This window comes from Anguilla rostrata, chromosome 12, assembly GCF_018555375.3.
Source record: "Anguilla rostrata isolate EN2019 chromosome 12, ASM1855537v3, whole genome shotgun sequence".
NCBI classification, from domain to species: domain Eukaryota; kingdom Metazoa; phylum Chordata; class Actinopteri; order Anguilliformes; family Anguillidae; genus Anguilla; species Anguilla rostrata.
In genome coordinates this window covers 9,734,006-9,760,037 of record NC_057944.1, presented here as the reverse complement: position 1 = coordinate 9,760,037, position 26,032 = coordinate 9,734,006, and the positions used below count along the sequence as shown (strand labels likewise).

General features: G+C 44.7%; 1 protein-coding gene across 1 annotated transcript; it reads right to left on the bottom strand.

The window, feature by feature from the left end:
- Positions 1-4,245: 4,245 nt before the first annotated feature.
- On the bottom strand, positions 4,246-25,739 carry LOC135235880 (alkaline ceramidase 3-like). The gene is made up of 11 exons (XM_064301843.1): positions 25,601-25,739; positions 16,650-16,760; positions 15,774-15,826; positions 14,677-14,729; positions 13,487-13,568; positions 13,016-13,051; positions 9,857-9,915; positions 9,620-9,721; positions 8,480-8,584; positions 7,962-8,007; positions 4,246-7,609 (listed from the first exon to the last, which is right to left on the bottom strand). Exons 1-11 carry the CDS (start codon positions 25,698-25,700, stop codon positions 7,556-7,558), a joined length of 801 nt encoding a protein of 266 aa, XP_064157913.1. The 5' UTR covers positions 25,701-25,739; the 3' UTR covers positions 4,246-7,555.
- Between the last annotated feature and the right edge of the window lie 293 nt (positions 25,740-26,032).

The window sequence follows — 26,032 nt, the reverse complement described above, 5'->3', positions numbered from 1 at the left end:
GAAATGTGTTGGTTTTGTAAAAAAAGATACACATTGGCAAAGGGAGAGTGCACAAGGTACTAAATGTTGGGGTAACTGTGACAGTTTTTTTTTTTTTTTTGAGAAAAATGGTTTTATAAAGATTTTTTTATCTAAATTAAAACTTAGATTTCTCTATTTTGAGTTTATGACAAAGCTAATAAGCAACAAAGACATTTTCATTCTGGAGGGCTCAGGATGTAGATAAACACAAAATTGTGGGTTAGTTTTTCTGCATCATGTAGTGACAGAATCTTTCATATTTTACCAATATTTCTTGAAGGACAAAGGCTGTCCAAGAAACATTCTTTATATGTGTTTTAAATGAGAGAATTGTATCAAAAGGAACTCCAAGATAATAATCCCATTGATAATAGCAACAGACTCAATATAGGTTTAATGCTGTATATAGTCAGGCTTCTTGTTGATGCAGCTAACTCTATAACAGCACAAAACATAGCTGTACAGTTTACAGAAACAGTTTAGGATATATGAATTATAATATGCGGTCAACTCTGCGGTGCGCTGTTCGCTGCATCCTATTGGCTCCCTGCCGGCATTGTGAACACCAATAGCACTTGCTTGGGGGTCTGGATAGGCGATGTGTTCCTGTAATCTGTGAACTGCTCCACAGGTCCCTCTGAGAGTGCTTCAGCCTTCATGCTTTCTCCTTACGCCTTTGCTGACTGAACACCGACAAGGTGGAAAACTACTTTATCCTTCCTTTACAAATGTCAGCTTTGATCGTGCTTCCTGAATGTTGCACACTCTGTGTACAGGAAGACAGATTTCTTCAGAACTGTGAGCTGTGTGTGTTTTTACAATGAGTTCAGTGGGGTATAAAGATAGTTCTTATGAAATCCGGTATACATCCAGAGTGACTGTCTTTATGACATCAGTCGTGACAGGTAGATCTTCTTTTTTCCCTTTAACAAATAAATACAGTGAATGAAGGATATCCACATGAACAACCTGCCTTTTGGAAAATATGGGAAAAAATAATTAAATTTAAATAAAAATAAAATAAACATCTATAAAAAAATCTATAATATGCTTATTAGGAATATTATATCCAGTGCCCTCAAGAAGTATGGTAACGGTAGAGTGAAATGTATCTGTTTTTGCTGTGTACTTCAGGCATTTGGATTTGAGATCAAAAAGTGACGCAAAAATAAGTCAACTGATGACTGACAAGAGTTAACTGTTGATCGGGTGTTTCCTTTCGTCCTTGTTTTCACCTGTGGAGATGGAGACATAGACCATCATGAAGACCAGAGAACTGACTGTGGCTGAAAAACTACTCATCCGTAAACTGAAGAACAGAAGAACGCAGCAGAAGAATTCATTTAGAAGGCTCACTCGTCCTTTTTTATGAACTTTCAAGATGGCTGTATAACGACAACTCAGTTATACTCAATTGTAACTGGTTCTGGAATTTCTCAATGTGGAAATCCTTCAAAATATCATATCTATTAAATTTGTGTTACAATTAATATTTCAAAATATTTTAACAATATACTGTCCTATAATGCAGTTATTAATGATCATTTAACCCTAAAGAACTAGGACTCATATTTTCTCTTCTAATTGTTCAACTAATTCAGAATTCCCAGGATGAATGAATTAGCGAAAGGGGGTGGGGGGGGGGGGGTAGTTTCCCTCCAAGGGAAATACACCTTGGCCAGCAGATTCCACAGTAAGAAAGAAGCAACAGCTGACTCTGGGAGTTCTGGAGCATGTCCAGGCTGGCGTCCGCCCCTTCCAAACTGACAGACTGTTGCAGTCATGTTGCAATAAAGGGGTTTTCCCTAAGGTACATTCACCCCCCTGAGCAAGGCGCACGTATGCCACATTTCACAGCACTAATTGTAACAGGATGGTGACTACAGCGCAAACACGGCCATAATTCTTCCTGGATTTCCAATGACTCATTCATAATGGAGTTTAATTCAGTCCGATGACAAAATTACAGATACACCTAATTGGCCAATCCTGGAATGGGATGGGAGATGAGGTGGCTTGTTCAGTTACAGCACAGGGGTCCAGTGTTTGAACAGCCAGTAGTCCGGTTAAGGTTGGGTCAACAGTGTAAGCCTGAACACCATGTGCACCCAGAGAGTCAGCCACAGTATTGAAGATGACAGAGGATGTGGCAGCTTTCCTCTGCTCCTGCTGTTGCCCATTTGCACGTGTCATTTCCGGGACGACATTTTCAGACGACCATCTCTTCGCATTGGAAATGCACACCCTGAAGGCAGTCACAATGAGCCAAACCTGCTCCCAAATGTATCACAATGCAGGCTTTTGGGTCGTCATCATTCGTTTTGTCTTTGAATTCTTCATTGTCTACCAAGTCTACATATAATTATTCATTAGTGCCGCTCAGAGCGTACCATTAAAGCTTCCACCAATTAGGAGCCGACTGATTCCCCCCAGTTTTTAATCGGTTAGTTTTAGTGCGTTCCTTTCCATTGGTGTGTTATTCAATCATTTTGCCAATGCAGTGCAATAGGTGATATTTAATCGGTAGTTTGGCACCGTAATCGTTCGCAACAGTGAATGTGAAAATGAAACCGTAACAGCTGTAAAATGGTGTAAACAGATGCAGTGGTAAATTGAGAGCCAGTTGGGTCAAAGAGAGTAGGTTTGAGAACCGCTGCCCTGAAGTAAGCAAAAAAGAAAAGAAAAGAAAAAAGATAAAAACAATTTAACATGCTTCGGTTGGCAGAAATTGTGCGTGAAGGGCAAAATTGTGATCACGCAGTTTTGAATTTCACCAGTGCAGCCGGGGATTTTCGACTGCGGTCCAGGGAGGGGCCCAGCCACAGGATGAGAACAATGGCAGCGTGTTTTCTGTAGGAGGCCAGTGTGCATGTGTGTGTGCGTGTGCGCGTGTGGGGTTGTGTGTGTGTGAAGGTGTGTGTGTGTGTGTGCGGCGTGTGTGTGTGCGTGTGGGGTTGTGTGTGTGTGAAGTTGTGTGTGTGCATGTGCGTGTGCGTGCGGGGTGTGTGTGTGTGGGGGAGGGGGGGGGAACCGTTTGTGTGTACGTGTGCACGCGTGTGTGTGACTTTAGTTTCGCCAAACCAACCTGTCACTCACCAATTTCCATTTTCATGGTATACTACCGTTAAAAAATAAATAAAATAAAAATATATTCAAATAAATAGACTGCTCACAAAGTTCTGTCAAACATGAATGATTAAAATATTTAGCACATAACAAAAGATACCACTTTGTACTGGAACACGTTTCTAATGCATAATAATAAATAAATATATTTTGTCCTATTGCAAAACAACTGTTTGAATTTGTCTATCATCAGTGATTTTGCAGGTAGATGTTTAAATGAGCATAATACTGTGATATTTCCAGTCAAATTCATATTCACAAAATCTCACACCAACCCACGACAGCTGTCACATTCTAAAGACAAGCAGCTCTCAGCTCAAAGGCAGAAAGTGGCTCATATACCGATTTAATACTTAAGGGTTTCAGGGAAATGACTTCCCAAAGAAATACTATGGATTTGGCCCTCTGATGATGACTGGTGTAAGATGGCTTTTTCAAACAGACATCAATTTTCTACCAGTGTACTACACTGCCCCCTGGTGGATATTTATTAGTTAAATCAGCAAGTTCTGCAACCATTCTCCCACACTTTACATACTTCAACATTAATTAATCAGTAGCCTACATAATAAAATGACTAATGTCGTAAGATAATATGTACTTAAATGACAAATATGATAAGTGAAGTTCAATAGGAAATGTCAAGACCTCGATAAAAGAGAAATTAAGGAGGGTTAATGGTGACTCAGGCTCAAAACATACCCTACGTAAGTACGCAAACACAAATGACAATGCCGGGCCGACGCACTGCAAATGCACGGCCCGGTTGCACATACTCAATGTGCGTTCTTATCTCCCTGTGGAGGTAATAAACCCGACTCCTCAAGTGGGGTATCCAGGACAGTTGCGAAAGACTGACCGGAAGAATGCACAAATGGAAGACGACGGCTTGTTACCAGCTATAGCGCCTTCTCGCTGCGATGCTTGATATTGTAGCTAGCGAGAGCGTTGCGTTAAATTCAGGTGACATGAATGCAACGATGCACGAAATCGACTTTGCGTAGCTCGAAGTGTCTGCGTTCGCGTACTTGCGTATAGTAGGCTATGTTTCGAGCCTAAATCTATGGAAATAAAATGATAGCCTACTTAAAACAGAAACATGGTACGTCATTTTTATTACACTTCAATCTGAAATCCACAGTTCGTTAATCGCAGTTAATACAGCCATACAACGTTAATTTAAAAACGTTTAAAAATGATACGTTTACACAACACAAAGCATGTCAGTCTAACACACATCTTTACAAAAGACATGGCTGTAAAAACAACACTTGTCAGTACCTTGGCATGAAGAGAATCTTTTCCTAGTGAGATGCTGACTCCAGTTCGTCAGAATAATGTATCAATCATGATCAATGGCAAAAATGAACATTAGTTCAGACACATAACAAACGAATAGGAGGCGAAGCGCTGCGGGATATAATTCAAATTAGAGATGGAAGAACCCGCAGTAATTCACCTGAAGTTAAAACTTTACAAGCAAGACAACGGTATCAGCACGCTTTCAGAAAGTTCCGATACGCTTCCAGAGGGATCTTTAAAGCGGCTGTGATGCTGCAAAAACAGCTACTTCCTGAAGAATATTCGATATCAAAGACCAAGGCAACATTAATGACAAATCAAAGGCACAAAACGCTTTCCTCCGAAATGAGCGATTATATGAAAAATAGAGGAGGGGTGCGCCACTGATGGTAAATGACAGAGTATCGTCTTCATTTGATCCTCGTACTACTAATGCATGTCCTTCAGAATCGAGGGTTCAGATACAAAAGTTATCAGCACACCAATGCTGTTGCGCAGCGTTTGTTGGACGGCGACGGCGATTCCCATCACGGCCTCAAATGAAATTAGGCTACAAACACATCGAGCTGATCATTTGAAATTTTCTCATTTAATATTTTCCCACTAATCTACCGATTTAACCCATTTCCCCAAATGTAAAATTAAAAAAAAAAAAACAGTAAAAAAAAACATCCTTAGTTGTTCCAAGTCATCGTTAACCTTGTTGTGCACTCGTATGGAAACAGCAAATTACATCCTGTCCACAGGGCTTGTGCTTTTCCCCAACAAATTTTTTAGAAGGTACTGGTTTGCACTGTCTTGCTGAACCCAGCTCACTCTGAATAAACGACGGTAGTTGGGGTTTTCCGGAAGAGTCCGGTAAAAGATTCAGATTCACGGTGAAGCCCGGTGGGGGGGGGGGGGGGGGGGGGGGGGGCGTGAGGGGTAAATGATACGAGCAGGTTTCTGACAGCAGCCTACAGCTCGAGAAACTGCACTGTCCCCTCCGTGACTCAAGCTGACTGAGGGGACCCCACGGTAAGAGTAGTAGGCTACTCCGTCACTTTACCCCTCAGGGGTAGGAAAGGCACCAGCCGGGGCATTTCTCAGAGTGGACGATTCAGTACTTTACCTTAATCTCATTTAAAAAGGTCAGGCTGAAAAATCTCCATCTGACATTTTCGAATTTAAATGTGTTTCTTGAAATGATGTAATTGAAATGGAATGGACTCATACAGTACCAAACAATTCAAGACTGAAAAATCTCCACTTGAACTTTTCGATTCACAAATCAAATTCAAATGCGTTTCTTGAAATGATGTAATTGAAATGGAATGGACCCCTACATTTTTGTTTTGTTCTATAAAAAGGCAACGGAAATTACAACTGAAACAGCAACATTATAGTATGAATAATTTGCGTTGAAATAACACGATTCTGGGAGCACAAATCAAGCCAATAAAAGATTAATTTAGCATTAGATTATCTGACACAGTGTCAGTAGAATAAATTAAAACATGCCTTCATTAAGAACCTACAATAAAATGTTTGGATCCGCTAAAAAAAAAAACAGCTAATTAAATCAAAACCTCAAATCTGAACTCCTAGATTGCAACAGCTTAAATTTATATAGCATACATCAACTCATCTGCTACAGTCTATAATACTTTTGTATTGATTAGCAATGTTGCAATGTTAGCAATGTTGCAAGTTAGGCCCTCCAAAATCACTTCAAGCAAAACGTCTTTCTAAATGACTTCACAACTGTTGACTAAAGGGACAATAGAGAACTTTGTAGCATTATGGCCCCTGAACATCCCACCTGCCTGGTGAACAACTAAACTTCTACCACAGTCGTAGTGTGGTACGACTTACTTCATATTCCCCAATATGTGCAGCTGACAAGTGGTCCAAAAAGAGCCGTTGAATGTCCTTGAACTTATACAAGCAAGCAGGACCCCTTTTGCATTGCAGCCAGTAAGACAAATATGAAATGGCACACACACACACAAAAAAATCCCTTAACCACAAGCGCAAATGTTCCATTTAGTTGTTTTGTGACCAGCACAAAATACAACCAGTGCTTCCACTTAGAGAATTAATTAGTGTGAGTAGCAACCACCAGGACAGCGATAATTCACTGACCGACTGCACACTTTCAGTCACGCAGCAAGGCATGCTGGTATCTGGAGTAAATGTGTTCCTTTCATTTACGCGCTCAATTTTGCTTTTCATTCTAAAATTCCATAAACATTGACTACATCAGAGAAAAAAGAAAAAAAAAAGGAGCTTGTCAGCCCAGGTTTAAACATTCCAAAGCTGTCAAGATTTCCAGTTTTGCCCAAATCACGGCAAGCACGGGGATGTCCGTCACACTACTGGCCCCAGGTATAAGCGCTCGATGCCAAATACCTCATTCGTTCTTAATATCCCCTGTTAAAACATATCAAATTACATCACTAACTACTGTTTTACTTGCATAGTGTTCTGTGGTCTTGATGCTAAACACGCAGGCTACCAATAGCAAGCTCGCTCTAAAGTCCATTTTTCACTAGCACAACAACTAAAACCACCCCGAATGCTACCGTGTGCGTGTTCTGCTGCGGGGGGGGGGGGGGGGGAGGAATGATTGAGAAAATGAAATGTGATCTTACACACATGCAGTGAACGGGAACATCGGTCACTCGGGGGGCGCCGGGTTTTTGTGCGACAGGATCACGAATCGATTTAACACCACACGCAGAATTTGGAGGGATGAGGCGGGGGTTATGGAAACAAGAAAACAGGGTGGTTTGGATGTAGTGTTAGGCCTACACACACACACACACACACAAACACGCACACATGCACACAACACCAGGCTTGCTGCGAGCGCATGACTAAAGATGGAGGACATCTCTGGTTTTTAGAGTGCAAGTTTCCAACAGATCCTGACCCTGGAAATCCGCAGTCGGCTAAACGCTACGCTCGGCTAATATGGGAGCGTCCCTGGGGCCGTCAGTCCGAATCCAAAGCAGCCGGGGTGGGGGAGACCGGCCCGCTCCCCCCGTCCGGCCCGGCGGCTCGTTACCGGAGCAACGGCGGCCGTGCCCTCCACACGGGCCCCCCCTCCTCCCCCGCCGCCCGCTCACGTGGTCTTCTGGGAGGCTACACGAATGACAGGCCACACCCCACAGAGAAACTGCAAAGGCAAGCATCACACGCATGGATCAGCACACAACATCACATCCACATATCATTACATCACACTGACTGATACTCTCATCTCATCTACAGACCATCACATTCATAACACAATCATTCGCAGATCATTACATCACATTCATATCACAATCATTACATCACATTCGGTGATTCTCACATCTCATCTACAGATCATCACATTCACATCACATCTCATTCGCAGATAATTACATCACATTCATTGAGCCCCCTCAGGCTCTCAGCTCCACAGAGTACAAACTACTGCACAAACATCCAACCACCACTTCCTGGTTTTCAGAAACGTAAAAGCGAAAGCGAATCCTGCTCACCGTCACTTTCGGCCTGTGTTTGAGGTAGGTAGTCCTCGTCTGGAGACTGTGGACCGGGGGCACAGGACATTACGGTTAGGCACATGCGCTCAATGTTCGCCACGTCACGTCAGAATCAACTTTCCATTCTCACAGAAGGGCCACGGTCCTACCTGAACAGCTGTGCAAGCTTCACATTTCATTACGTTAGCAGATGCTCATTACATTACAGGCATTTAACAGATGCTCTTATCCATTTATACAGCTGGATATATGCTGAAGCAATGCAGGTTAAGTATCTTGTTCAAGGGTATGACGGCAGTGTTCTATCTGGGAATCGAACCAGTGACCTTTAGGTTACAAGACCAGCGCCTTAACCATTACACTACACTGCTCTTCGCCACATTAACTTACACTCTACATTGTAAGTAACTTTACACATGCACCGTAGCATTGGGCTAACTTAAGGCATACGCCGTCACACGCTATCAGTGTTTGTCAGGCTAGAGTGTCAGTGTGTCTCACTGTCCGCTCCTCACCTGAAGAGAATGTGCAGGTAGGATCCCAGCCCTGTCAGAATGTGCCACCAGGCATGCAGCTGTGTGACTGCCCCGACAACAGGGGGCAGTCTCTGCCTGGCACTCCTAAGAGACGGGGGGGGGGGGTTACACAGGATTTATCACCTGTTGTACAGACACATTCATCTGTTATTCACCGAAAACAGCTGGACACACTTACAAAAAGAGAGACACAGAACAAAACAATTCGGGTGAAGTGCCACTGTGGATTTGAACTAGCAAATCTGACACCGCTGCTGGCTGTGACATGCTGAAATGCAACGCTACAACCGAAAACGATACAGTGGAGCAGAGGGTGCTACTGTCCAATACGAGTGACAATGTCAGGACCCAGAACTAAAAGCAAGAGTTTCCAGAGTGTCAAATAGGGCCCCCTCTTCATACACAGAGTTGTGCCTGGATTGAGTCAAGACCAGACCTGGGTCAAATACGTATTTGTTTTGGATTCAAATACTTTTCTGTGCTCTGTTCATCTTGCCTGGTGTAATGGAGCCTGCCCATATGACCAGAAGGCGGGGTTTGCACTTTTTGAGAGTATTTAATTGGTTCCAATGCACCAGACAAGATCAGTAAAGCGCAGAAAAGTATTTGAATCCAAAACAATTACAATTATTTGACCCAGGTCTGGTCAAGACCTGTATGTGACTTTCCCCCCTTTTCTCGCCAGTTCTGAATGCCCGATCGAGCTCGCTGAGTAGGACTCTGCTGCAGATTCAAGCGAGCGAAAGACAAGTCGGCTTTTCATCGAAGAACGCGATGTCAGCCGCCGCGTCTCATCACACGCAAGTCGAGCTCGCACGGACGTGGGGCGGAGGAAGGCCGCTCACGTGTGGCTCAAACGATTTGGCGCAAAGAGACCCCATCATCCTGTGGACTGAAACCCTGTTGTCGCTTGCTGATGCTACACTCTACCGTGCGTGGCCCTGTGGGGCCGCTAGCCGCAGCGAGCATTAGCATCGCGTCCAGATGTGATACCATACTGCGCGGGACCGTCCAAGCAAAAGAACGCCGCCTGAACAGACGAGCCATCCAGCAGCCCAAATCTCCAAATGCAGTATTTACTTCAACACCTTCGCGGAATCTCCCGATTGGACATTTTACCTCAACGTGTCACAGAGATGATTGTCGATGTTCCACAGCAGGAAGCCGATCATGAACACGCTTAAGGAGGTGTAGGCGAGGGGGCGGAGCCATGGATACACCCTGCAAGCAAATAATAATATAGCTTGTTCTCAACAGAGCACTCGGACCCATTTCAGCACACTTTACAGTCGACGGAACTGGGGGGGAAAAAAAACATTATAAAGATGGTGGTGTCGCTAACACGGAGACACTTACCACGTAACGATGAACACAGACCGCAGCACTAAGCACCCGACCAGCATTCCATACATCACCTAGAGGAAGGGAGACACCAAAAACACTTTTAGAATAACGCACAACTCCCCTGTCCAAATGTTTATATATTACTTTTTTCCTTTTTGGTTTTATGAGGACAAGTCAGGCATGCCAAAATCAACAGGCCCAGTTTATTATCACTTTCTCATTATTAGCAATTTATCAAACTGTCTTTGTGGATTTTTTTCCCCCCCAATTTCTTTATGCTCAGATGATTCTGATTTCTTGGGCACTGGCTTCCTCTGGCACAGTATAGGGTATTGATGCTGCACTTATAAATGCAATTTAGCCCTCCACTGAGTCTCACATTTCGAATGGCTTTGCGCTCAAACCAATGCCAACTGCTGCAAACAAGGGAGCAACGCTTACAGCCTCCACCGCATGACTGCACTGCGTTATTTAAGATAAAGTAAGTTGGGGTATGTTTCCGTTTTTTAAATTTTTTTTATAATCCCCGTGTTTAAATGTAAATGTGGACAAAAAACACGCCATGTTTCGAGGCAGTGCTATGTTTAAATCGTGCTCAGCTGCAGACGTGTAGAGGCGACGCGGCTGTCGGGGATCGTGAGCACGGGCGCATCGCGTTCGCCGCCGCCGTGGGGGGACGTCTTCACGCCGGCGAGCGGACCGCGGTTTCAGTCAGCTGACCGAACCGCGAGCCTGACGAGCGGCGCTCGCGCACGGCACGTGCTGTCACCGCACGACGCGTTCAGGAGACGCGTTCTCCTGCACATAACGATGCCACACAGCCACAGGCACTTTGAGTTTAAACGGCATTGAAGGGTGTAAATGGGGGGATGTAACAGGTGTCATGGAATTAAATGCGAAACACAGATGTGGAGCATCCCCACAATTGGGGGATTTGCTCCTTGTTTCCTGGTTTCAACGAAGCTGTAATGTACAGCGTTTAACCTGTTTGATTGTATGGACGTGAATTGCATGACCCGGACAGCGTTTACAAATGTCCAGACACTAGGGGGCGCTACGTCAATATTGAAATGAACGCACACGAATCAAAGGTTTATAACTCAACAATTCAATTCACAAACGGTCCTTGCTGTTCAACTGGAAACACCTCTGAGCATCTTTGGTCGGACTGCTCGTCCATGTTTCAAGCAACACATGAAACCAATCTACCAGCTGCTGTGATGGCACAACCCCACAACAAAGAAAGGGATCTGTGTCGCAGACTGATTCAACAGGCCTGCCACACAAACAGAATGGCCTCAGACAGGCGGTAAACAATAGCAGCATTGTATCCCCGAGTCACTCCGTTCTTATCTGGAACATTCATCCATAAATCTACAGTGTCGTCATTCGGAGTTCTTCGAAAACAATCTGAGGAATCAGCCATTGTGGGTAACTTGGCTAGGTATTTTGAACTTCTCGGTTTCAAAATAAATTTAGTCTTCAGCCACAGCAAAAACAGCACTAATTTAACATGAATTAAGAGCAAAGCAAATTCACAATAACATACGCCTATTGTTCAACGGCGGCAAGTTAAAAACAAATCTAACACGCAGGCAACACTATGCTGTAAATAAATGCTTTTAAATTGTTCCTATTTGCAAGAATAAACACCTTCTAACAGTGATAAAACGATCACAAGTCCCTTTTCTTAAAAACACACAGGCACCAGGGTGGCGCCGGCCAGGACATGGTTGTACACGTGCGTTACAACTAATGGATGCCATAACAAACCGATTCAGAATCGGTTTGCTCCCGGGAGAAACCCACACTCTTATTGGTCACTGCGTTGTACACTCCTGCGTTGTAGACCCGGTGGCGTGGGGCCCGTAGTTCTTTCCAACAATTTAGGAAATTTATACGGGTTAATAGGGGTGTGTTAATAAGTAAATAATAAGGATTGATGAATGGTGATGTGCTACATATTTCTCTCGTTCTCTCTCTCTCTCAGCTCCTCTCCTCTGTACTCCACCCACCCATCCTTTGCCTGGGTTACTCCTATTAGCATGACTGAACAACTCCACTCCATGTGAGTCAAATCAAGGGAGGCCCTATTCTGAACCAGCCATACTGTGGCATTCATCACCTGGGCAGATACCATTTTATACACACACAAGTGATCACTTGTCACAAAACTTTGTTCTAAACATTTTCCATTACGTAGCTTAACAGGAACATTAAAAGCAGGTGATATGTTAAATATTGTTTTGAATTCATTTTAAATATGCTAGGAGGTCTGGGGGTGGGCGTGAAGAAGAACAGATGCAGGGCAAGTGTCTACTTGGTCACGATTCCAAATGCTGTGTGCACTCCTGAGCAGTTTTAATATTCGTTTTTTTAAGTAGCCAGGCTAACAGGAGAAAGGAGACCGCGGTAAAATGTTACCAGTGAGAGAGATGCCCCGAGCTTCGTGAACCCCCGGCTCTCGCGAGAGCTTCCCGCTGGGGAGAAACCTGAGTCACAGCCGGCCGTGATGGGAAACAGATGTGCGAGGACGTCATAGGGCCCAGGCGGTCCCGGGGGAGGGGGGGGTCTTTTCCTGGAAAAAACGCTATCTGGACCACCGCCGCAGCAAAAGCAACGCAACCGCACCCGACAGCACGCACGCAACCCCAACAGGAGCACAGCTGCCACGCGACACTCTGAGGACAGCGTGCCGGCCACACCGAGGAACACTCCCGCCCCACGTTTCATTCAAACAAGAGACAAGAATGTAATTAATAGAAAAAAAACGTTTTTAAAAAGTTTCATTTTGGCATGCGTGGAGTTTCTAAGGCAACCAAGCAGAATATTTGATTTTTCAGATGGGCTGATAAACCTTAGTAGATTAGCGGCCTGTTTTTATGTTTCAGGAGAGTAGCACTGGAGTGAATCAAGATTTATATTTTTTTATATTTCACAGTGGGTATTGTCGCAAAAAATACATGAAAATAGATACTGATTTCTTTGGTGTAAGTGTTCACATAATTCAGTAATGCTGAAATGATTTTATTTCAGGTGATAATAAGGCCTAGCTGGTTTAAACTTTCTCTGTTCTGCCACTACATCAGCTTGGGCTCAGAGAACCAACGGAACATTGATTTTAACCACAGAGAAGATGGGTGAAAATTGCATTCTGGGAACACTACTGACCTGATGGAACACCGGCTCCTTCCACTGTAAATACACCTGCAAATATTCCAAACAACAATTTTAGATAATCAGCAATGGATCCTTCCTTTGAACATTCTATACGTACATATAACAGCACCTGGGACAGCATCTTTTCTAAAACCACAATAAACACATACGAGTGGCAGAAGCCTGGAGTTTCATTACACCCGTATACGCAAAAGGACTTTTCCAAATATTTTCTGTATGAATATATAATGTAAGGCAGAGAAATTGTGTCTGTTCAAAAAAATGAAGAAAAACTGGAATCTTAATGGTTTAATTTTATGAAGTATGAACTATTTTTGTCTATCTCCCATCGGCAGCAATGTTTCATAATCATAATGGAACAACAGAGCAGAAACTCAGGCATTTTAGAGGCATTTTATTTGTTTTCATCAACCCTCCCTAAAACCACACTTATGAAATGTAACAGGAAAAAAATTCACTTACTACAGTGACGGCAACACTGAAGATCAATAAGATGACTATGGGAAAATAATTGACCGCGTTTTCTTGTTTGAAACATTCATATCTGCAACAAAATTGTATGAAAATTAAGCACTCATAAACAATTCATCACCATTCCATTTTCAGCTAAATCTGTACAAAGACATTCCGAGGGGAGGTTAAACTGCTATCTGTGGCGACGGAGGCAGTATCGGTACGTTCGATCCGGCAAGATGGGGCTACACTGGACCACTCCGAGCCCTCAAATACCCCCGGTAGAGAACGATAAGACAGGCACAGCCGGGCACTGTTGAAACAGCGAAGCGAGCCGGTCGTCGGGAGTTTGCTGGCCAAACGCCGGAGCAGTTTTTTTTTACATTACCGGAGAAGTTAAGCCGACTTTCTCTACCAACATCACTGCGACTGAGCGATTAACCAGAGAAAAACTGTCATACAGAAACAATGATGTTTTATCTGAGTCTGGATACGTATGTGTTGTTTTCAAGTCATTCTTCAGGCCGGGGCATTGCAGTTGAAAACATATCCAAACAACTATTGAAAACAACTGCGCATGGTAGTTTACTCAAGCAAAATGATGTTTCCGGAAATACACGCCTTCCGGTGACGCCTATTTCCTTTGGGCATTGAGACGTGCGCGTGGGTAGTGGCGCGGTTAAGCCAATTAAACCAACAAAAACAAACAGGTCGCGCGAAGCATCTTTCTCAGCTGGTGACTCAGCAAGCACCGCAGACCGCACGCTCTGTGCACCCAGCGTACTGTGATAGAGGAGCTCATCAAACCAGCGGCAGGAAACCTGGGGTTACCCGACTCATCGCAACATTCCCTAAAATGACCATTCTATGACCGCAGACGCTCACCTAAATGACGGTTAACTCCTCACACAAGGGTCTAAGATAGCCTGTAATGGGGCCAAGTAAATCCTGAGAATATTGTGATATGGTAAACATGTCAAACAGAGTTAAAACTCATAACATTTATTATGTGTGTAGCATTATGCTCGCGTACACATGCATACACACACACAGTGGTATTTCATCCACATTTGCTCACCCCAGGGTACACAGCCTATGTAAGCAGTTGTATAAGTAAATAAATAAATGCATGAATAATATCTCTGGCTGGCCAGGCTGAGGGATGTGGAGAGGTTGTGCAGGGGACAGGGAGCACTCACAGGCAGTACACAAAGACACAGCAGCTGTAGATCATTGGCAGCTCGTCCAGTAACTAAGAGCAACAGAAGAGAAGGGGGAGGGGGGGGGGGGGGGGAGCACATCGACATGTCAATCTCTGACCGGGGGGCCTGACAGAATATCTGATCAACCAGACCTGTTAGTCTGTTCTCATCGATCAAATTGATTATAGAAAAGCACTCAAAGACTGCAGAAAAGATCTCTAAACAGTTTCCAAAGAAAATGACAAATAAATGTACTTAAAAAACTAATACAATTAAAAAGACTGAATAAAATTCAGTGTCAATTTTTGGGTATTTTTGCATTCATTGTCTCAGATTCCTGTGGTGATTTGTAAGGGTTTGCTGAACAGCTTACTCTACAGGGTTGGAGTCCTGATCGATGTGGTCACTTCTGGCACTACGATCCTACTCACTCTAGGTTTTGCACTCTACATCGTGAACCAATGCACTTGTTGTACGTCGCTCTGGATAAGAGCGTCTGCTAAATGCCTGTAATGTAATGTAATGTAAGGGAAAGTTTCACCCAGGCCACGTACACTGAACACCAGCCAGTCATCGGCCAGAAGTCACTCTTGACTCCCGAAGGTGGGAATGCCCTTCATCCACTTCCTGGTTTTCAGTTACAGCTATCAGGTGCTAATTAGATGTGGCTCTTCTCCCAGGTGGTAAAAGAAATATCACACCGTTCCTATACGCTCAAAATGGATTGAACCTCATCTCCGTTTCCAGAGCTATGCTCTTAAACGTTTTAAGCACACTTAAACAATCAAATGCTTATAGGCTGGGGAATTAATTCAGCCCCCGCAATGCATAAACCCCTAGTCCCCTTTACGAGTATCAATGCGATTGCTTTCTGCAAACGCATAAAGAGGAAATCAACACCTGTTTGACTTTCAAGTGTTCTGCAATGTGTGCAGAGAGGTAATCAGCTTTCAGAGAGCGAGTTGCCCTTTTAAACGGAAAAGCTGTGATATTACGAATAAATCCTGCGTTTTAATGAAGATCCCTGACAACCAAACTTCCGAGCACGATCTGCCTTCCTTTGTTAGTCTTAGACGCGAGGGAGCGCGACCAACCTGCATCTCGTACTGGAGAGTCATGTGGAAGCACCAGGACCCAACCCCCACAGCTGAAAGCATACAAAAAAAGAAAAGAGAAAAAGACAAATCAGAACCAGCCCTCCTGACTCAGCGACCCAAATACATTTCCACGTGCGATCCTTATCTCCCACGAGCAACACGTAACCATGGAGAAACCGGGGAAGAGATCCTGAGAAAAACTATTTACAAAGCCACACCCTGGCATTGGGGCCCGACACCGGAGCTCCAGGTCGGGCCCGTTGGGTGTCGTAACGCAGCCGCCTTGGCAGCGCTTCACACAATTACACATCACTCTGTCATTATTTACACAGACAGAGTATGAACGGGGTGCCTTCCTTTCTCGCTTTCAGGTTATGAGGCACTGAGAAAGGGAGTCACTTCTCAACAAGAAGACCTACATTCCTGAAGAGTGATCGCTCCAATAAAACAAATCTTCCAATAAAACAGTTTGACTTCACTTTTATACGGATACCCTAATGGCATAACACTGCATATTTCTAGTGTTTAGGAAAAAAAACATGAACGGTTTAGTTTACAGACGCTTGAACGTTACAGTATCAAGTCACTACAATATCTGCAGGGCAATGAAATGAACAGTTTACTGTATCGCTGCATAGCCCTGGGGTACAGCAATAAAATGAACACCACATTGAGTCCTATCTGGGAACACTGATTACTCAACACACAGTGCATTACAATCAGGCCTGCTCACACACCAAGAGAAGAATACACACCCATATGCACACACCTTTATACACACTTTTGCACACCCATTTATACACCAATAACACAACACACACCCATACACACTCCCGTTTACGCACCCAGCCAGCATGCTTTTGCAGCCCTTACCCGCGAGTCCTAAGAAAGCGAACACATAGCGGATTTCCAGGCCATCTTTGAGGGTCTGGACGGCACCGTAGATGGGAGGTAGGATCATGATAAGGTTGCTGACGGTGTTCCCTGCAGAGGGAAACAGGGCGTCAGAGCAGAGTGAGTCACAGAAGAGTCACAGCACTACAGGCATCACGACCGTCACAAAGGCAACTGTGCCCAAAAACAAAACAACATATTACTGTTGCATAGGAAAAAAAGAGTCAAAGGTTTGCTGTTCTAGCCTCAAATGTATTCATGATTGTTGGGAGTTTCGTACACAGCAAAATGTTGAATCAAATATTATAGAGTACATATGTTCCCTATTGGAACTGGACAGATTACTGTGTATAAAAGCTTGCGAACGCAAATGCACCCCCTGAATAAACCCAGGCCATTTGCAGGGATTTCAAGCAGCCCAGTCTGTAGAAGTGTGTGTCCTGAGTACAGCCATCCTGCGGTCCGCAAACCGCCACAGGGTCTCACCCTAAAATCGGCAATCAACTAGTCACACCCAGGACGCCAGGTGAGGTGTGCTCTGGACAACGGTGCACTAAAGCATGCTAAGTTTCCTCTGGTTACTGCGATTTAACCCCGCCCCCCTGAACACTTTCCAGGCTCGTCAAGATGACTGCAGTCAGTCTCCAGCTGCTGTGAGAGATGCTGCTTCCCTGGAAATGGTCTCAGGTCCAAATGTGTGTGTGTGCGTGCGTGTGTGCGTGTGTGAGTGTGTGTGTGTGTGTGTGTGCATGAGTGTGTGTGTGTGTGTGTGTGTGTGTGTGTGCGTGTGTGTGTGTGTGCGCGTGAGTGTGTGTGTGTGTGCATGAGTGTGTGTGTGTGTGTGTGGCGTGGTGTGTGTGGATAGTGCTGGTTGGTGCGGGTGTGGTGTGTGTGTGTTGTGTGCATGAGTGTGGGTGTGTGGTGGCATGAGTGTGTCTGGGTGTTGTGCATGAGTGTGTGTGTTGTTCTAATGGGATGGGTGTTGAGAGTGTATGTACTCATGTGTGTGAGCTCGTCCTGTAGTGTGTGTAGTTTGGGCCATGAGTGTGTGTGTTTTGCGCGTAGGTGTATGTTGCATGAGTGTGTGGTGTGTGCTGTGCTGTGCGTGGCGGAACTTGAGGTGTGTAGGAGGTTGTTGCTCAGGTGTGTTGTGTTGCGTTCAAGCTGTATGTTTGGTGTGTCTGTGTGGTGTTCGAGTTGTGTGTTGTTGTCGCTGAAGGTCGTGGTGGCTAATGGTGTGTGTGGTGTGTGTGTGTGTGAGTGTGTGTGTGTGTGTGTGTGTGTGTGTGTGTGGCTGGTGGTGTGGAGAATAGTCTGGTTTGGCTGCCAGGACTAGGGGGTCAGGAAGATTCCAATGGCCCTTCAAAAAATATAACTATATTGATTTTTATGGGGTGGTGGGGCCCAATACGAGATCTTTTCATGGGGCCCAAAATCTCTGGTGGCCCCATGAAAAGGGTGTAGTACAGCCAATTATTCCTAATGGGATGGAGGTTTTGCAAAGAAGTTAATCAAATGGAATTACTTCCACCTTTTCTGAAGCTCAGCATCCTCTGACTAATTCATTGGCTACAGTTCTACAGAGGCCAACATAACAGAGACCAGTCCGCTTTCTGCACAGCCGTGTCCTTATCTGAGCAGCCCTGGCTGCGTGCGATCAGCTGCCACTGTGCCACTTTGCTGACGCTCAGGAAACGGAAATCTCTCCCCACCCAAAGACAGGGGTCACGTCACGCCACCGGCAAAACCAACGCGACGAACTTCAGCTCCTGCTCAGCGCTGGATTGCTGCTTTAACCACAGCGTCACCAAACCTGTACTTTTAAAACGGTTCTGCTCGCTCCCGGTTCGAGTTTGTGTCATCGTTCCCGCTCAACGCCAGAAGGCGGTAAAGGACTAATTCCGCACCTGTCAGTGATGTAATTGCTGTTCTCACCTGTGCCTCATTTGGCTGCGTCTTTAAGTTGGCCCTGTTCTCTCCTTAGTTACTCAGTCCCAGAGTCTCCTGCCTTGTGTTCGGTTGCTAGCGGCTTTTGTCATTTGTTTCTCAAGTTTCAGCTCTTTTAGTTTCCCTTGAACTGCCTTCTTTTTTAAAAAATTATTATTAATACCGGCGCTTATTTTCGTTAATTAAACAACTGTTTCACCATTTACCCCGGTTCTTACGTTTGTGCCTTTGCACTCGGGTTGATGGCCTCGGTCCCCGCATTAGTTCGTAGGCGCAGATCCACGCAGGAGATTCAAAGGGGCGAGTCGGTCGCCGCTTTTAATGACACCACTGCGCGCGTAAACACAGCTGCGGAGACCAGGCCACGCTGCTCTGGCTGCAGTCAGCTGAACTACACAGCTCTTTAGCGCTGGCCGGGTGCATGTGACCCACTTCAGACTGTAATTACTTCTCAGAACCAAGAAAAAAAAACAAGCTTTGTGATCCAGGGCACCCTCGGCAATATTAGCCTACCTGAGAGGCTAAATCAGCCCTGTGTTGGCATGAGACGCAAATCCAGACGGCGCTTTAATGTTGTGGGCGCACCTGCGCAGATGGCGTATCGGTTTCCCAGCGAGGGATACGGAGATCCGGGCTTCGCGGCTCAGTAATCCCCTTTCCCTCTCATTTACACAGGCCAGACTCATTCTTCTGAGCGTTACGGGAGATCAGCACTTATCCTAAATGACAGCGTACTGTTAACAGCCCTCCACTCTTTGTGTAACGCGATACATCCAACGTTTAAAAGAAAACTGCCTAAGTTTTAGCACCAAGTGAACATAATTTATAGCCTAATACGCTTGTGTTGTTGAAGAGGGGTTTTCCACAATGCAGACCCAGCCAATCAGCGTTACACAAACCCCATTGTGAAAATTGGAGGAGAAAACACAACACAACCTGACCTTATAATACCTTAGGGGGGCTAAACGACATGCCTCCTCTTCAGTAACACAAACGCGCCCGTAGCTCATTATGAATTACAACACTCTAAACTCTTTAACCATTGAATTATGGATATCCTCATTTTTATTGTCATAGCGTATACAAGCGCTAATATTAACGAGACACCGCGTACCTCCAGCCACGCAGCAGAAACGCAGTGGAGCTTCGCCCGGAGGAGTGAGCTCTAACACAAAGCCCGCGATTCATGAGCTTCTCGGGCCCGCTTTTAGGAATGCAGGTACCCCCGGCTATCAACGCATTAGCTTCCCCTCTCTAGAGCTGGATGAGCGAGGTGACCCCTCTCTACCTCCACTTTAATGAACTCCTCCGAACAAAGATTACAAAGAATTTACTCTCCAACTTCCAGCCTTTCAACGCACTACCCAGCAGAAAAATGTCGTAACGAAATAGATTTTAACTGGCCAACCCAATTTTTCCCCAGTCACTCAAACTCAAACCAGGAATTCGATTTTACTCCGGCTTATACAAATAATATCAAAATGACACTTAATAAAAAATAAAGATGATGAAAAAGAATAATAGTGAGGTTATGCATTTTTAAAAATGGCAGTCCTACCACTAAATATGTTATTATGACAAAAATAATGCCTGGGTCTGCTGGATCAAAAGGCTAAAAAGTAAAAAGAGCAAACACCAGTCACTCATTAAATCCATCATAGCAACAGAGACTTTCTTAATGAAAAAAAAAGAACAGAACTGGAATCTTTGGTGTGACTCCCCACCCCTGGCCCCAGAGAGGGAGAACTTCCCATCAATCACCTGCAGGTTTCAGGGCTGCCATTTGCCAACCTCATCACCTGTTTAGACAGGACAAGGGTCTCACTTTCATATGTAATCTTTTCTCGGTGTCCACTGTTTCTGTCTGCCACACTGGTCATGTGAGGCCCTTGTTTTACACATATCATCTAGCATCTGGCCAGTGCACTGTCCACCAGGGGGCAGCACTGACCCTACTGAAAGGCAGGGTGGCACAATCCCAGTTTCTAACCACTGCCTAAACACTGGGCCCAAGGGCCAGGCCTTGGTGGCCAGCCCCAGTGCCACATCACAGTGGTGGAGAATGCAGGCACAGGCATGGCGGACTGGCACATTCTCCCCCTCATCGACCACTTTTGTTTTTTTTGGTTTTCTTTTCTGAGAACCATGCCGCACCCAAGGCACCACACCCACAGCAAGCCCAGGAGATTCCCTCCAGGCAGCACCCCTCCCTGCCAGCACTCCTCCCAGTCAGCCCTGTAAACGGATGCAGAAGCCTGCCCGCTGGCCTAGACTGACCTCACACGTCTAGCTGCGGCGAGCTCCCCAGCCCCAGCAGGGACTTGGATGGGTGGCCCGCGGTGGACCTCCATCCCTGCCTGGGCCATGTGCGGTACGCCGAAGACCAAATGGAACCCCGGCTCTGGGCTCTCAACGATTCGGATGATGAAGAGGTCTAGGGTGAGCTGGACGGCTCCTTATGGTGTGAATGGTGTGGGAGCCTTTGCCCTGCCAGAGACCACTGCTCCTCCGCCCTGCCCAGAGGGCTGCTGGAGTCCAGTGGAGGTCCCCTCTCCTGGTACCGCTTCGGGCCGCCATGACGGGCCTCCACCGGGCAGCCAGCTGCTTCCACCTGGCCTACCGGTGCCAGGAACCCAAGGAGCACTGGTGGCTCCAAGCTAAGGGGGAGAGCGTGTGGTGCCAGGAAGGGACACGGTACATTGTCCACCAGGGGGCAGCACTGGCTGCACTAATAGGCAGGGTAGCAGCTGAGGCTCATTGTAATTAGCAGCCCAGCTGCTAGCCTGCTACCCACTACCTAATCACTGGGCTTCATAAAAGGGCCCTGCTTCTAGGCCTAAAGAGAGCCTCTTTCTGCATGGCTGCTGTGGGCTTTCTGCATGTTTATTTGCTCTGGACTCCCATGGCCTGGGGACAGTTTGGTTGGCAGTTTTTTTTTTTTTCCCCTCCCATTGATTTATAAAGGATTTCTGTTCTTTTTTCTGTTCTTGAAACTATTAAGGCGGTAAGCTGAACATCTTTCCGAGCTGATCTTGTCTGTTCGCCATATGAACACTGGCCACCCCAATTCTGCATCGCAATGTGTGATGTCATAGTCACAGCTATTCATGCCTCTTTAAGAAGTCTGGACTTGCCAAGGATGGAAGCCTTTTGGTTTAGCAACATCCGACTGGGTGAGTCACCTAACTTCTAATTATACTGGTCTTGTGACCAACTCACTGGGTATGTACACACGTACATGATGGCAAGGCAGATTCAGCCCTGCCCTATACCAAGCATTAGAGATGAGTATACATACAGATGAGGGACTGACACATAATATGGCCACCATATACATCTTTTTTTTTTGAGGGCCTTGAGACAACCTCTGGAAAAGAGTATCTGCCAAACTATGTTAGACATTAAGTAAAGAAGATTCAAAAGTAGAAATGGAAGAATTAACTGTGCAAAGCTGATACTAAGGCCCTAATGATGGAATGCATCTGATTTTATTTTATTATTTTTTGCTTTTAAACTGTCTGAATGCTAAAGAATGTTGTCTGTTTTTCTGATGTTGTGAAGCCAAGGGCAGGTTTCTTCATTTTGTGGACGATAATGTTTCTATTCTAAGAAAGTTCGAGGAAATGAAGTCGTTGAGGCACAAAGGCGAGGGTTTTGAGGGTGACCTGCATGGGTTCCCTGTGGCAACTGGATGTGTCTAATCACACCTGGCACAGGATGGCATGATCACGAGCCGCTACAATACCCGAGCCAATCGCAGCCGAGAACCCGGCGCCAAGCAACGCCCTGGCACCGCAGGGAGGGTCGGACACAAGGCCAAGGGCACGCGGCAGGCTGCCTTGGTTATAGAATGTGTGGTAGCAGCTCACAATATAACAGACGTTTCTTCCGTCGCAAACACAAGGCTCTGATTAATGAGATGCTGATGTCACAAAAATGGCCCAACCCATTTTGGAGTTTTGTGAAGCCTCACTCTCCCATTGCCCCCCTCAACAATTAATCCTTTAGCAATATAATCAACTGACCTTAAGGAAAAATTCCATCTGTACACACTGGCAGAAGGTAGCACTGGTTCCCCTAGCAGAAGGGCTTCTCTTAATAAAATCAGCCATGCCCCTCCCCCAGACCCTGACTCCAAAGCACCCGGCCTGGTGAATGACATCTCCAGACATGGGTCAAATACGTATACTTTTCTATGCTATACTCTTCTTGTCTGGTTTATTGGAACCAATTAAATACTCTCAGAAAGTGCAAACCCTGCCTGCTCGTCACATTGGCAGGCTCATTTACACCAGGCAAGATCAATAGAGCACAGAAAAGTATTTGAATCCAAAAGAAATAGTTTCACTTTAAGCTAAATATTCTCTGAAAAGGAACGTATGGGTCCTTATCCCTGTACAGATTGCTTAACATGTAGGCTGCACTGAGATGCAGCTGAATATTAAATGCAGTTTTGCAGGTCAGTCAGTAGGCAATTCTGAAAATTATCTCCTGAGAATACATTATAAAAGGTGTGTCCCGGTACTCAAAATGTATCGTTCTTCCCTCCTCTACCACCTGGTCCCATACGTGCCCTGGTAACCCGCCTCCTTCTGGCAAAGGCTACATCGATGTACGCTACCGCCAAATTATTTCCACATATCTGGGTTACATCATCATGCTCACGCCCAGAGATTGCCTCCTCGTTCTCTCTTTTCCTCCACTTGTCTCCTCTCCTCCACATACTTCCGGGTAGGAAACGACTGGTGTTAGGGGTGGAGTGGTGGAAAGGAGGTGAGGAGTGAACAGTAATGGGATACTCCCATAAACTGATCTTTATTTATAAATGCCCAGAAGGTCCAAACACACTCTTTCCCTGGATTTCTTTATTTTTTCCTAATTGAACATCCCTTAGTGACTGTTCAGGCATACAAACCATTCTCTGCCCTGGAGGCCTTAGCCAGGAGCCAGCTCTTGTTAAAATAAACTCGGACACGCTTGGCTGAATGGCAACCCAGGACCATTGGCTCCATAGGAGTTTTACAATAAGTAATATTTTAGAAATATTTCAGTTAACGTTAAGATTTGCTTGCGGTAACATTTATCCATAATGTAAAGAAGTCAGGGTCTCTTCACAGCAAAAAGAAATCTGATGATTACATTACATTAACATAAATGTTATAAATGTACTACTAAAAATGTACTCCAACAGAGTGTAATGTATTTACCTGCTGAAAATTCCATCTTAAACTGGTCAAGATGCTTAAAGCTGTTTTAGACACTCTAAGCTGGTCAACTAGCTGTTCACCAGCTGACCAGTCTATAGCTAGTCAGCTAATCCACCAGTTTTTTTACACTCACTTCACCTGTTAGTAGCCACTTCAGAAATAATTTAGTATAGATTCGGCAACACAAAGTGAAAACGTAATTTGGTATAATTTTTTTTTTTTTTTTTTTAAACGCTTAAGCAGTGGTTTTCAAACTAGGTGCAAGGGATCCCTGTGTGTCCTTGTTTTCGTTCCAATTGTGTTAACACAGGTTTGTAGGTTTGGCTCATTCATTTGCAAAGCAGTTGGGAGCCAATTGATTAATCTCCGTGTTTAATTAAGATAAATTCAAACATTTCTACCTGTCTTTATGTAATCCTTTACAAACTAGCACAATGTGAATATGGGATTTTTATTCTTCATGGCATGCACAGCCATTTTTGACACAATGTGGCAAATAATTCCTCAAAAATTGAAAAGCTTAATTAAGAAAAATTAACCGTTTGTTAAAATTCAGTGCAATTGTGGTTGGAACGAAAATCCAGCATACACATGGGTCACCAGGAGGACTGAGTTTGAAACCCACTCCACTGCCATTAGCTAATGATTTAATAGCTAAACAACAACAGCGGTGGTTATGAGCTTTTCATTGTATACTCATTTTCACATCGTTTCGAAAGTAAGTACGAGAAAGGTTGCCCTGAAACGCAAAATTGTTGACCATCTCTCGTGTAGCGGATTTTCACATGCACTAGTCTATAGCTAATTAATTACCGTTGGGCTAGCCACAATTTCGTTCATTAGTCTAAGTGAAAAATAAATTGTAGGGATATTTGAGCTCTTATCTAGCAAATACAGTCAATTGTGGTTAATGGCAGTAATCTAACACTGATCCAATTTTACACTGCAAATGTTTTTAATATCTAAAACTACAACGCCTGTAGCCAGATAGCTAAGAAGTGGCTAGTAAGTTGGCTAGCGATAGCTGACATTAGTTTTGCAAAGTTTTATTCCGAACATCGGTGTTTTGTAACTTCTACTTAGTTAGTCAATTAGTTAGCAATCAAGTTCTCTAGTTAATAATACATTTTGTGTTTCTTAACCGTTATTCTAAAAGAAAATTGCCACAAGTCTGTCGTCCAACAACGTTAGCTACATTTTATCAATAAGTGCAGGTTACAAGGCTCGATTAGAAAACGTTATCTACTGTGATGTTATTCTTGAGAATGACAGCTAGTGCAACTTACTAATGTTAAGTTAGCTAGCTAGCCTGTTACTAATGTTAAGCAACCAGCAATGCACTCAAGTCAAAGTTGGCTAGGTAGAGTTCAGCTAAGTCGAACTGTAGTCCAATGTATGCAGCTGCTGACCGTTTCAGGGCGTTTATTCAGCAAAGTACGTTAGCTAACAAGCTAGCCACAGATTTCAACCCAGCTAGCTTGTATTCATTCCAAATAGATTACTTTCATTTCGGAAAGATACTAGCTGTAGCAAGCTAGTTTGAGTACGACGCAGTTTCGCTGTACAGTTTCCTGAACCAACATCGTTGCAGCTAGCGAAGGGACCACATGCAGAACGTGTCACTTGCTAGGTAGCCGGTTAGCTAGCTAACTGTTCCCTGACAGTATAGAGGCCCAGTGCTTACAGCACCACACGTTTGGCATGCTTGCCTTGTTTACGTAGCTAGCTGAAACAGCTGATTTCACTCATCACCGATTATCTGTTTGGTTTACTCACAGAATTCGGCGATGTAAAATGAGACGATGTAGTTGTCCTCGCACCAGTCCAATGTTGATGTTGGTCGGCCCCAGTACCCCGGTCTGTCCGAAGGAGCCATGATGGGGAAAACGGTAGTCTGGCACTAGAGGGAGGGCGTTGAATCACTATGAAAAATAATTTTTCTGAATGACCTAAGAAGTACTGGGTGGTACACCTCACCTTAGGTCAGGACACAAACATCCAGCGTTTCCTTTGCCCATTGTTGTGTTTATTCACTCTTAATGAAAGGAAGTAGTCACAATACTGTTATTCACATATGCACATTCTAGTAAACTCACTTAAATGTTACTTAACTGTTAGTTTTATTCAGTTTTGATACATTCAGATGAGTATATTCAAAGCTCTTTTTTTATACATTTCTGTTTATGCATTGTATTAAACCAGGAGCCA

Coding starts and splice junctions, on each gene's coding strand:
- LOC135235880 (XM_064301843.1), bottom strand. CDS start 25,700: ATGGCTCCTTCGGACAGACCGGGGTACTGGGGCCGACCAACATCAACA. Junction 9,916..13,015: donor AGGAGCCGGTGTTCCATCAG/GTCAGTAGTGTT, acceptor CCCTTCCTCTAG/GTGATGTATGGAATGCTGGT. Junction 9,722..9,856: donor TCTGTGTTCATCGTTACGTG/GTAAGTGTCTCC, acceptor ATTTGCTTGCAG/GGTGTATCCATGGCTCCGCC.